The sequence below is a fragment of the Elephantulus edwardii genome, unplaced genomic scaffold, assembly GCF_000299155.1.
Source record: "Elephantulus edwardii isolate Elephantulus edwardi_28Jun2011 unplaced genomic scaffold, EleEdw1.0 scaffold00218, whole genome shotgun sequence".
In the NCBI taxonomy this organism is placed as follows: domain Eukaryota; kingdom Metazoa; phylum Chordata; class Mammalia; order Macroscelidea; family Macroscelididae; genus Elephantulus; species Elephantulus edwardii.
The window spans coordinates 1348577-1362590 of NW_006399968.1; the positions used below are offsets into that span (position 1 = coordinate 1348577).

At 43.5% G+C, this 14014-nt stretch overlaps 1 protein-coding gene across 1 annotated transcript in view; it reads right to left on the reverse strand.

The window, feature by feature from the left end:
• Positions 1 to 14014, reverse strand: part of SUSD4 (sushi domain containing 4) — a 362690-nt gene that overhangs the window by 53478 nt on the left and 295198 nt on the right. Inside the window, exons 4-5 of the mRNA XM_006898056.1 lie at positions 11667 to 11840; positions 3719 to 3907 (exon numbers count right to left, since the gene is read on the reverse strand). Of these exons, the coding sequence (XP_006898118.1) occupies positions 3719 to 3907; positions 11667 to 11840 (363 nt within the window). The remainder of the gene's footprint in view (positions 1 to 3718; positions 3908 to 11666; positions 11841 to 14014) is intronic.

The following is a 14014-nucleotide window of genomic DNA, read 5'->3' on the forward strand; positions in this document are numbered from 1 at the left end:
GGAGTTTTTCTTTTGCTTTTCAAGGAGAGGAGCAAATGGGGCGGAGGGGGGAGGGGTTTGTGTGGGGAGAAGGGTGCAACAATGAATGAATGGAAATCCAAAGTCTCTAAATTTTCATTAAAATTAGTAATAATAAAAATTTAAAAAAGAAACAGTTCATTGGCAATAACAACAATGCCCATTGTCATTGTTTGGTATTCTCTCCCATTATCTGAAGTTCACTTGATAATGAACACTGCTGTGAATGCATGAGTTCAGTCGCAAGAGCATGTGAACATGAGATATAATTAAAGTAAAAGTTAAGGAAATACCAACACCTAGGCACATCTGGATAGCATTTTTGTGAATCCTTACAAATTATAAAGGATTGTTTAGCTCTTGTAGCCTACTGGTAAGGACTTGTGCTGCCAAACCAAAATCACCTGGTTCAAATCCATCAGCTGCTTTGGTGGGGATAAGATGGATTAATCTCTCCTGTGATTTACTGCCTCAGAAAACTCACAGGAGGGTCAGCTATGACTCAGTTTCAGCTCTGCAGTACACAACAACAACAACAACATTTAGATCTCAGTTTAGAGTCAGGGCTTTTGTATTTTTGTTGTTGTTGTTGTTACCTGTTACACAGCAGGTTTTCAGAGGCTGTAAATCACACAGGAAGACACTGCCCATACTTCTCCCACAGAGCAGCTAGTGGATTATCCTATTCTTGAGTTGGCAGTGTAACTCCTTCCCACTAGACCACCAGAGTTCCCTTTTATGTCTGTAACCAATGTTAAAAGGCTCACAAAAGGAATTCTATCTGAGAATTTAAAAGGGCATGTACTGGAAAGATAGATTTAAAGATCACTAAAAACAAGGAAACCCTCAGCCTGCCACGTGTAGATCTCAACATTATTCCTCAGCTTGGCTGGGTTATGATTCTCAGTGGTCTGAAAGATAACTGACTAGTTATACTTCCACCATATAATATATTCACTTTGTATGATACGATGTAATCAACCAATTATATGAAAGGGAAGTTTTATTTATGCTGCCTACAGTATATAAATGGATGTTCTAGCAGAGCTTGCTTGCTCTGGACATTCATTGCTCTCTACCCTGCATTATTCTTACCATTTGATGAGACATAAGTCTGCAGAAATTTCCAGCAAGCTGTTTGATCTTCAGGTTTTGGATTCACTATCCAGACCCCAAAATTGCTGAGCTATTTCTTTGAAGGAAATAAAGTGCTCTTGTGTGCATGCTTTCTATTTCTCTCTCTGTGCATGTGTGTGTACAAATGCACACACACACACACACACACACAATCACATTTAAATGATAAAAATATGTCTCAGTGGTTTTATTCCTCTAGTACTGCATCCTTTCCTGTCCAAGGTCAAAGCTGGCAGGGTTAAATGGTTTCCTGCACACAATAAACCATGAAAGTAATTTTCAATTTGTGGTTGGTCATAGCTCTCTGCTTATAACCTTAGATTGTTGTCCTTTAAAGCTCAATTTTATTATAGGCCTATTTATAGCATATTTTTTAGGTTCATTATAAACTATTTTCAAACTCTCAAATTAAAACTTAGCAGAAGAATATGACTCCTTGAGACCCATTTAAATAAAATTTAAAAATATTTTTAAATAAGCATTTCAAATGGAGGCAATCATCACAATATTTCCCTAGTTATCTGAACATGGAGGACCTTCCAGGAGCCAGAAAAATAACACCTTTCATTTGTAGTTCCACCTCAACTTAGCCTACCTGGAGTGTCCAAAGAGCAGAGAAAGCTGTCCCCAATGCAAACCAAAGACCTGCCTTGCTGGCTGAGTGGCCAGTAAATATAATTACAGGACACCCAGGTACATCTGAATTTTAGATAAGCAACGAATGACATCTCATGTTAAGTCCTACATATTAGTTGGGACATACACATATTAATTATTTATTATTTTCTACAAATACACTTCTGACTGGGTTTCCTCAATTCTAGATAAGTTCTGATCCTCTGTGGAATCTGGGATGGACGGAAGTGGGTGTGAATGTACTCTAGCCACTAGCCTAGGAAGACAGAACACTGCTAGCTCAGGCCTGGTGTTCTTGCTGGTTCATGAAACAGCCTTTCCCTTTCTCTCCTCCTTCACCCACTTTGACATTGCTGGGGGTACTGCCAGACTACCCCACTCCAATTCTCATCACTTCCTTTAGAAGAAGTTTCTCTGTCATTTTATGATAGTCAGTCACTTCACAGCACTTCCGACCCTGACTACTTCCCCTACAGACAGGGGAGAGATGTCCTTAGCAAGAGTGTCCTCTCCACAAGCTGGGGCCTCATGCGCAGTTCCGAGCTGCATGTGGCTTCGGAGGCACTTTAGATTGGAATTTCCTCTCATCTTTTCTTTTCTCATTGTCTTAGTTTCATAGTGCTGTTATACCAGAAACACCACAAGCAGGTGGCTTTCAGCAACAGAATTTTACTTCCTCACAGCCAGAAAGCTGAAAGCCCAAGTTCCAGTACTGGCTCTCGGGATGCCTCACTTTATCAACTCTGAGGGGAGATACTTGCCTTGATTTCTTTAACCTGGTGCTCTCCAGGTCCTTAACAATCTCCTTGTGATACACTTCCCTTTGTGTAGGCCTCTCTCTGTGTCTAATCGGCACCTAACCTAAAAGTGCTGAGGCTTAAGCCATACCCTACATGGCCCTGAATATAACAAAGGAAGTCCCATTCCGAATGGGACTGCATCTCTGTATGTTCTTGTCGTTAGGTGGAGTACAGCTTTTCGTGACCTTGTGAACAACAGATCTGAACTGCTCCCTGACCTGCTCCTCTTCATCCCAGCACACTTGAGTCCATTGTCACCGTGTCAATCTGTCTTGTTGAGAGTCTTTCTTCCTTTTGCTTATCCTCCACCTTTCTAAGCATGATATCCCTTTCCAAGGTTAGGATTCCAACATATATTTTATGAGGACTAAATTAAATTTATAACATCTATATTGAACCTTTTCAATCCCCTGTCCTGTATTCAGAAACTGACAAGGCACTGCATCGGTTCACTTCGTGCAGATGGGGCTTTGAAGTCAGAATTGAAACCTGAGCTAAAACAAGATTAAACAAACTCATCCTCCTGCCCCCTAGGAGTTCTCAAGGGCTTTGCCTTCTGGGTACTGCTTGAGCCTCACATTTGGCACTAGGGACCAGCAGACTTGCCTGCATTGCCCTCTATAATGTCACACAGACTGAACTTAACAAGGACGAAAGAGCTCCTGTCCCAGCTCTCTCCACATGTTTGTACTAAAACATTCCCAGCTTGGTTATACAGTGCTGGAAATAAGGCAGAAATATGGACATGACAATAACATGAGAGTAACTGTAGAAATTCCATAATGATCCTTTTCACTGGGTGAAAAGAAAATGAGTATTTGAGGCCAAATTCATTTACTCTGCCGAATATTGCAATTTAACCTTGGAAGCCTAAAATGGACTCTTTCCTTTAACCTTCCCACCTTTAATGCTAGAGATGCCAGAGATGGAGGATGAATCTTGTGTCTAGGGCTGAATGTGGCTTCACAGTGGATGATCTAGTTTACTTTCTTGCCTCTACATGGAAAGCAAAAAATGAGCTCTGGTGTCAAAAGTGTTGCTCAACAGCATTTGGAGAGCATTGTCACCTGTGTAAACATTCCCTTTAATAATCCAAAATGCAGCTTCCAAGACCATGAGACAACTACCTTCCAGAGCAAGGCACTGGGGAGGGCTGGCAGACCAGATGAGGCTATGCAGGCATTCCAGGTACTCGGCACCCTCCATCTTAAAGCCGGGGAAGCAATGGTAGGAGATCACAGCCCCCACGGGGAAGGAGGTCTGGTACTCAGAGATGTTCACGTAGCCATTGGAAGAGGCCAGTGGTCTCAGGCAGCCTGGGAAATGGACAAGAATAAAGGGAAAGGTCACCCTTCAGTTAAGAAACTTGTCACACTTTCATCTTTGTAGCTCCAGGACCCCAAGAACACTGAGACCCCGTAGGAATCCCCCTCTGTGAAAATTCACTGACTCTCAAGCTATGGATGCTTTCCTCATTTTGTTTGCTACTGATGTGCAAACACTCAAACTCATTGACATTGAGTCAGAACCCACTTGCAGCTGACCCTCCATAGAGCTTCTGAGGTTGTAAACGACACAGGAGAAGAGTGCTTATCTTTCTCCTGAGAAGCCACTGGTGGTTTTGAACAGTCAGCGAGTCATGGAATTTGGGTTAGCAGCACAGCTCCCTGCCGGCTACACCACCAGTTCTCCCATTACAAGTTCTGTATCATAAGGTCAGCTCTGACTTACTACAGCCCTATGGACAAAAGAATAAGGCTCCATCCAGCCCTGCTCTAGCCTCACAAGCACTGGTATGTCTGAGCCCACTGAGTCCCTTCGCGGAGGCTGAGGTTCATGGGACCAACAGTGCTTTGCACTGTTTCCACATGTCTGTGAGTGATCTGTATTTTAACAAGTCCTCAGATGTATGCCAATGTAGGACACCTACTACATCATATAAACTTAAGCAACTGGTCAAGGGAAGCTGATCTGCAGAAGATCAAAGACTGCAGCCTTCAATATGAATTGTATCCCAAGATCACAAAAACTAAAATTCTCCCACTGGACTGACAGGCAACATCACGATAAACGGAGCAAAGATTGACATTGTCAACAACTTCCTCTTACTTGGATCCAAAAATCAATAGCCTTGGTACCAGAAGTCAGATTAGGAGATCAGTCAAGGATCTCTCCAAATTATTGAGGAGCAGTGATGTTAGGGTGAGGACTAGGTTTGTCTGCTTTAGGTCATGGTCTTTTCAACCACTTGTTAGGCATCTGAGGGAGGTCTGGTGGCATAGGGGAAAAAGCTGTGCTGCAATCCCAAAGGCATGCAGTTTAAGCTCTGCAGAAGGATGCACAATCTCCTTCCGTGCAATTAACCACCTCTGAAAATCCACCGGAGGGTGAGCCATGGGTTGGTTCTAGCTCGATAGTACACAACAACAAGCAATGCATCTGAGAGTTGGACAATGAATAAGGATGACAAGAATAACTGATACCTTCAATTGCTGGTGCTGGAGAAAAGTACTGACTATCCTATGGAGTGCCAAAAGAACAAAGAGGTGAGATTTGTAGAATGTCAGCCAGAGTGCTCAATGGAGGCAAAGGTGATAAATAAAGCTTTAGCTCACATACTTTGAGTATGTTGCTAGGGGAGAGCTATTCTTTGGAAAGAGACATGTTTGGAAAGGTAGAGAGCCAGCAAAAATGATGAAGATCCTCAACTAAACAGACTGACACAGTAAACCACATCAATAGGTTCAAGTGTGCCAGAGCTTGTGAGGATGGCACAAGATAGAACAGAGTTCAGATCTGTTGTTCATAGGGTCACTGTGGGTTATACTCGACTTGACAGCACCTACCACCACCACCACATTATAAGGATCTCACCTAGTTTACATGAAACACATCTGGATTTCCCAAGTATGATTGTATCTTTTGAAGGATTCATCTGTTCCATGACTGTCTACAGTGAAACTGTATTTGTATCATAACCTTCCCTAGCCACCCATCACCATCATCAGGCCATTTCGTTCCTCTTGTGGCACCTAAGTCATTCTCAACCATGGTTTATTAGAATTCCTTGGGAGTAGTTCCTTGATTTGGAGCTTTAGGACAATGGTTTCAAGGTACGTTCCAATTAATTGGTCTAATAATTTGTGTCGAAGCTCTGGTGGCTTAGTGGTAAGGAATTAATTGCAAAGGTACATGGTTCAAATCTCCAGATGCTTGTAAAGAATAAAGATGGGCAATCTTCTCCTTCGCAATTTACTGCCTCTGAAAACCCACCGGGGCGTGTGTGTTAGCAACGGATTGGTTCTGACTTGATGGTACAATGTGCTTAGTTCTTCTTTTCTAGCTTCCAGCTCATTTGCTAGTACCCTAAAAGCTTTCAAATGGTCATCTAAGGTGTGACAACTGACCATGGAGCAACAGGGAAAGAAAGCTAGGTCCTATCAGTTGTCATTAAGTCGACTCCAACTTATGGTAATCTTATGCATTTCAGAGTAGAAATTGTAGTCATATGGTTTTTCAACTAAGGATAACAGAAGAATCGATGCCTTTGAACTGTGGTATTAGAAAAGAGCACAGAATATCCCATGGCCTACCAAAAGAACAAGCAGATATGCCTTGGAAAAAGTGCAACCAGGGAGCTCCTTGGAGGCAAGAATGGTGAAGCTTCATCTCACATACTTTGGGCATATTGTTAGGAGGGGCCAGTCCTTGGAAAGGACACTATGCTTGCAAAGTGGAGGCTCAGCTAAAGAGAAGAAGACCTTTGACAAGGTGGATTGACACAGTGACTGTCACAATGGGCTCTCACACTTCAGGATGGTGAGGGCAGCACAGCACGGGTCAAGGTCAGATCCACTGTGCATGGGGCTGTTATGAGTTATATTCAACTTGATGTCACCTAACAACAACATGGATTTTGGTCGCTGAGTTTTTCCAAAACAGATCAAGCAGTCATTTTTTCCAGGGCACCTTTGTGTGAGCTTGAACCACTAATGTTTTAGTTAGCATCTGAGTGCATTTACTGAAATTTGCAGGCACTCCTTTGTAACACATTAGCTTCTTTGCTTCCTCTAAGTCTGAGCAGCCAGGAGAACATCTGCAGTAACACAAAATTCTATTTTCTGTGGCTTCCACTGTAATCATGGGACTTCCCACTGACTTCAGTAATTTCACCGGAGGGAATAACAACACTGCAGAGATGGCGTATTTGCAAGGGAGAATTAATTATGTGTGAAGTAAATAACATGTCATGAAAATTCCTGGTTTCCTTTCTAACCATCAAATACAGATGATATCACATACACAGTAGTAGATGAACAAACCTTTCTTCAAGGCCAAACTTTGTCTGATATCTTATCTTGAGAACTCTCAACAGATTGCCAAGAATTAGCAACACATTTTAAATATGTCCCAATGTGGGTGGGTTTGCTTATCCCAGGAATTCTTGGGAGGTACAAAGAGTTAACATACTCAGCTGTCAAGTGAGTAGTTAAAGATTCAAGTTCAAGTATGAATATTCTGGAAAAGAGTCCTGCAATCAACTTCTAAAACCCCTCAATCTATTGAAAACCTTATAGAGCTCGGTTCTAGTCTGACACACGTGGGTCACCATGAACTGGAGAGTTGATGTGCCCATCAGGGTAAGACCAAGGTGGGCCAAGCCCCAAGGCTGCCCCCTTAGGAAGGGCACTGAGTGCTAGAGCCTGTACTGCTGTGTGCAGGTTCCCCAGAGATCTGCAGATACAACTGCCCACTGTCCTGAATCAGCCTACATCTAGGTCTCAGGAGCAGGCAGCGCCTGGAAACACAGAGCTCATGCCATCTGTCCAAACAGCCACCATCATCTTAAACAACTTATTGATCTTTGTTGGAGACGAAAACGAACAATGATCATGGCCAGTATGTGAGGAGGATGGGAGATAGAGATAAACAGAATCAATAATCTGTGGGTGGAGGGAATAAGCAAATGAACGCTAACCGGTAACTGTTTTAGACCCATCCACACATTTAAAAGCTGGCTATAAACCTGGTAGGTAGGCCCTGCCAAATAAACTGGCTGCCCGCCACACAGCTCAGCGCAACTTCATGGCCAGGAGGTCTCAGGCACTGAGCTCCTACACAAAGGGTCTCAGAGAAACAGTAGCCATGGAAGAGACCCCTACTCTCCCCCTAAGGAGATGGTTGTTACATTCCGTTGAGTCAGAACTGACTCATCCCTGACTCTTTTCAGAGGCTATACATCACAGTTAAATCTGGTGGCCTAGTAGTAAGAAGCTGCTTAGAGGCCTATGGTTCAGATCTACCTGCTGCTCCATGGTAGAGGGATGGACAATCTCCTCCCATGTGATTTACTACCTCTGAAAACCTAAATGACCTGGAAGGTCAACTATGGGTTGGTTTCAACTCGATGGCCCACAACAACATACATCACACAGGAGGAAACTGCCTGTGTTTCTCAGGCAGAGCAGGCAGTGGATTAGAACCACGTGCCTTTGGATTGGCAGCGCAGCTCCTTACCACTAGGCCATCAGAGCTCTCAGAAGGAGATGGAAGGGGCTATAATTAATGGAGTTAATCAGAGAAGAGGAAAGTTCTGCTTACTCTTGGTTGGAGACATCTGGTCCTAAATGCAAAACTTATTTCCTCTCAGCAGTTCAATATGATTTCTACACTTCTAGAGAATAGAGAAAAGGCTCCTCAGGCTTCAGCTCCTGGATCTATAGGTGCAAATGAAAGTTACAGAATAAAATGTCACACTAAGGGCCAATTATATTCTCCCTGGAGGTTCAGGGAGGTGTCACTTCTTCAGCCTGATTGTCTCACATTCTGTGATAAGTAGTGGGGGAAGGGGAGCTGGTGCATCAGCCATTCTGGCTTCAGTTCCTGCAAGTAAGATTCCAACTCCTGCCCAAATGCGGCTTTAGACTAAAAGTTGGGTTTTTTTTAGCCACTTAGTATCTGGTCTCCAGCTACTTAACTGCAGACATACATTCTTGCAAATCAGCATGGTCCTACAAATCAGTGTCAGCTGTGGGATTAGGATAAGTGAAGGAGTGCTTTCTACATTAAGTAGCAAGACTTGAGCTGAGATAGACTTGAAGAAAGACTTGAGGCAAGCAAGGCTGCTGGTGGCAAGACCCAGGTGAGAGTGAGACCTTGGTGGTGGAGAGACTGTGGCATTGCTGTGGAGAAACTGTGGCAAGGTGTGACCTGAGGCTTCTTGTATTTTTGCTGGCCACAGTTGGATTTTGCTGTTCTTGCCTTTGATGATGGAAGGAAAAATGCTTGCTGAATTGAAACCAGAGCCTTGCCTGAGGAGTTGTGGCTTGAAACTGTTGGGATAAACCCTGGACTTATTTTGGGTGATATTGTGATATTCTTCTCCACTCTCCTCTACTCTCCAACTTCCTTCCCTAATAAACCCCATTGTTGGTACCATAATTTTAAGGCTGTGAGTCAGCAACAAATAAAAGAACTCCTTGCTGTTAGTGGGGCTGTACAAGTACCATGGGACTGGGCTATAGATTCTTTATCTGTTTTCTGCTCTTGGACAGCGAGAGGCTGTGTTATTCTCATTCCCTGTGTCCCTTTCAGAGAGATGCTTATGGTCCTGTGTCCCCTTGTCCCATTTCCCCCTCAAACAGTCAGCTGCAGAATGGACCCCTGTGGTCCACAGGGTTTCACTGGCTGGTTTTCACAAGCAGATTACCAGGTCTGTCTTTCTAAACGTCCTTGTCTGGAAATTCCTGTTCAGCATCATGACCACAGACAAGTATCCACCGACAGAAGGCTGGTGGCTGTGTGTTAGGTGCTTTGACTGGGAACCAAACTGCATGCTGTTGCTGTTGTTAAGTGCCCTTGAGTTGACTAGGACTCATAGCAACCCTATGAACAATGGCTCTGAATCTTGCCCTATCCTGTGCTATCCTCACTGTTTTTTATATACTTGAGTCTATTGATATAGTCACTGTGTCATTCCAGGTTGTTGAAGGTCTTCCTTTCTTTCTCTGATTCTCCACCTTTCTAAGAATGGTGTGTTTTCCCAAGAACTGACCCCTTCTAACAACATGCTCAAAGTATGTGAGATTAAGGTTCATCATCTTTTTCTCTAAGGAGCACCCTAGTTGGACTTTCTTCCTCTGTGACATATGTGTTTGTTCTTTTGACAGACCATGGGATAGCGAGTTCTCTTCACCAACACCACTAAAATTCAAAGGCATCAATTCTGTCATCTTTAGTCACTGTCAAACTTTCAGATGCATCACAAGTAATAGAAAAGATGATAGCTTGACTCAGGTGCACCTTAGTCTTTAAAATGACATCATTGCTCCTTAGCACTTTGGTTGTCTGTACAGAATATGAGAATTCTGCTGCTTCTTGTAGAAACACATAGGCTATTTTTTTTATGAGTAAATAATGATGGACAAGGGGAGATAAAAAGAACAATAGGAACTTTTAACTGAATTCTTCATGAGAACATGAAATATCTGTCACCATCCTGTTTTATTTAGGTGCTGTTAGGTTCCAAAAAAGTCGAGTACAACTCATAGCAAACCTATGAAGAAAAGATCTGAACTCTGTCCTATCTTGTGCTACCTTCATCTTTTCTGACACACTTGAGCCCATTGCTGCAGTCACAGTGTCAATCCATCTGGTTGAAGATCTTCCTTTCTTTCACTGACTGACCATACACATTTTCAAGCAATATAACCCTTTCCTAGGATTAGCCTCAGAAGATGTCAAGATTTTCCTATAGCATCCCTAAGCATTGCAACTCAAGGCTTGCATTTGCTTTTCAGTTTTATAGATTGAGGAATGCTGAGTAAGTTCTTCCCTTTTTATTCTCCAACTCTAGGTCTCTGCACATTTTATTATAGTAGTTTGCCTTGTCTTCCTAAGCAGCCTTTTGAAATCTTCAGTTCAGTTCTTTTATTTCAGCATCTCTTTCCCTATTTTTTGCCTCTTGATGCTCTAGTGCAATATTCAGGGTCTCTTCTGACATCAATTGACTGAAGCTGTCAATGACTTCACCTTACTTGTATCCACAATCAAAAGCCTTGGCATCAGCAGTCAGGAGACTAGGAGATGTGCTGCACTGGGAAAGCCTGCAGTCAAGGACTTCTCCAAATTACTGAGGGGCAATGATGTCAGTTTGAGGACTTAGGTGCTCCTGATTCAGGCTATGGTCTGGAAGGGCTGGCTGGCTTTGCAGCCCTGGGTAGGTACAGGTCTATTTGTGATTTTCAACCACAAAGTGAACAGGCCAGTCGTCTTGGGGTAAGTAACTCTGCTCCCGTCTTCTTGGAATGAGTTATATATTGACTCCATCCTTTGGTCTAATTCACATGTAAAAAAAAATCCCCCAAAACTACCACCGCCACAATAAAAACACACATCACAAACAAAAACAAAAACAAAAACAACCCAGAATGGATGTGACTCTAGGGCTTATTTTCACAAACAGGGCCCTTGGAGTTGGGCCTGGCAAATTTTAAAAAATGCAAGAGGATAAATTATCACTGTGTGGATTGGATGAAATTTGAATTTGATTATTTCTTTCTGCTCTTCTGTGTGTTATGAAAAAGTGATAACATTATTAGAGGAAAATAGCCCCTGTAAATTTGGCTTTAACTGTATTTCCCTCACTACTGAAATAAATACACAAATGTGTGGCTATTCCCATTACATATACAGCCTAGGTGCAAGTCTCCTAATTCTTAAACCACTTTTGGGTTGGTTTTTTTTTCCTCACAAAGGAAGCATTCACCATGCTAAAGAAGAGGACACCTCTCTCTGTTTTAAACTGTAAAACCAATGAATGTTGTTGTGTACTGTCACCCAGAAGCAGTTTAATCACATGGGAGGAGACTCCGCCCCCAGAGGAGTTGGTGGATTTGGGCTGTGTACCTCTGGAATTGCAGCACAGCTCCTTACCATCAGGCCACCAGAACTCCCTAAAAAGAATGGTAGGATGCAAATGACAGGGAGTGATGTGCAGTACAAGAACAGAGCTTTGACAATCACTTTCGTCTGCAATAAAATTTGAGTAGCAAGCGCTGTGGCGTCTGTACCTACCTTGACAGATGGGCAGATTATCCCACGTCCCATCATCGCGACACAATGACACCACATTGTAGAGGTCAGGGTAACGGATCTTGAATCCCTCATGACAGGTGATGATTAACTTGTCTCCATGCCTATAAGTTTTGTTGTGAATCTCGGCATCTTCGATTTGAGGGATGCGGCAATCTGCAATTTTGTAAAATGCACACATTAAGAGGGTGCAGATAGTCAAGCACTTGGCTGTGAGCCCAAAGGCTGGAGGTTCAGAGCTGCCTGGAGATGTTTTTGAACCTGATTATTCACTTCTGAAAGGTTACAGCTTTGAAAACCCTAAGGAGCATTCTACTCTGCACTTGTGGGGTTGCCCTGTTTAGAGGTGACCCAACAGTCACTGGTGATAGTGATACTGTTGTTGTGTACCATGATGTAGGAACTGAACCAGAGCCGACTCTCCAGCAGGTTTTCCGAGTCAGTTTTAGTGCAATGGAGATTGTCTTTTCCCTTTTTTCCCCTCGGAGCAGCTGGCTGGTTCCAGTGGCCGGCCTATTGGGTAGCAGGGCAGACAGTTTTGGTTGAGAGCTTCCCTGGAAAGGTCTTATTTCAGACCTGGTCTCAAGCTACACAGCAACCTGGTCAGACGGGCCCTTATTTATCACTGACATGGGGGCCAAGAGAGAACAATAGATCAGATAACAAAAGAGCTCTATTTTCCACACGTGACACTTCACATAGCGTAGGCGATTTTAGGGACAATTATGGAAAGAAGTGAGAGACAGCAAAGGCTGGGTCAGATACATCCAGCCCAGGTGTCACTCTGTGCTGGGTCTGGGGCCTGCCCAGTTATTAGCTGGTCCTCTGGAGTCGCTCCACCCACACTTCTGGAGTGTGCTTCTGGAGCCTAAAGCTTTGTGGTATAGAAGGTAGTATTTCCCACCTACCACATTTGGTTTTAAAAAGATGGAAAAGTACAGTACATCTTATTGCCCATGTCACAAAGGCTCAGAGCAAGCAGTATACTACCTCCTGGAAAGAGGCAGCATACAAGAGAGGAGGAGGCTTAGCTTGAACCCAGGCACAGGGTGGAGAAGAAGCAAGGAAGCACAGCAGTGAACACATCCCATAACTACCCACTTCTGCTCCCTGTGGTTGCCCTTCTGAACCAAAAAGCACTGCTAAAGCCACTGACGATTGAGCTATGCCTGCTACAGCCCCCACTGGGTGTCCGAGGCTGTGAAACTTTCCTGTGGGGTGACTGGTGGATTCAAACTGCAGATGGCCACATTGTAAAGTGGTAACCAAAAGCAGCCAATGTCCACTCCAACTCCTAGTGTTCCTGTGGAGGTTCTTTCGTAAGTCATTCACCAAGCCTTTCTTCTTTGTCACTTCTGGGTGCGCTCAAAAAGCCAATCTTTTAGATAGAAACTCAGCACATTAACCATTGGATTAGCAGTTCAATGCTTAACCTACCACATCACCAGGTTTTCCTGTGGTGGTAGTTGTAGAATTACTACCTTAAGTCTGCAGTCAGGGGCCTCTCCAAATTACTGAGGAGTAATGATGTCAGTTTGAGGACTAAAGTATCTCTGATTCAGGCCATGGTCTTCCCAATCACTTGCTATGCATTGGAGAGCTGGACAATGAAAAAAGATGAAAGAAGAATTGATGTCTTTGAACTTTGGTGTTGGAGAATCCCACTGAACTGACAAAAGAACAGACTGATATATCCTGGAGGAAGTGCAGTCAGAGTGCTTTTTAGAGATGCCGAAGCTTTGTCCAAATACTTTGGCCATGTTGTTGTTGTTGTTATGTGCTGTTGAGTCACTTGTAACTCATAGGGACCCTATGTACAACAGCCCTAAACCCGGTTCTATCCCTTGCCAATCTTATTGTCTCCGACACACCCATCCCCATTACCCCAATCACTGAATCAATCTATCTCATAGAGGGTCTTTCTCTCCTGCGCTGTCCCTTCACCCTCCCAAGCATGTAGTCCTTTTCCAAGGACTGGTCTCTACTTGCAACATGTCCAAAGTATGTCAGATGGAGCTTCAGCATTCTTGCCTCCAAGCAGCAGCCTGGTTCCACCCTCTCCAGGACGAACTCGTTTGTTCTCCTAGCACTCCATGGTCTATTCAATACTCTTCTCCAACACCACAGCTCAAAGGCATCAACTCTCCCTAGTCACTGTCCAGCTCTCTGAAGCATAGCAAGTAATGGCAAAGACCATGGCCTGTGTCAGGTGCACCTTAGTCTCCAGATTGACACTGTTGTTCCTCAGTACATTAGAGATGTCTCTGACAGCAGACTTTCCCAATGAAATGAATCTCTTTTTTTTTTGGCATAAATAATTTTTATTTTTT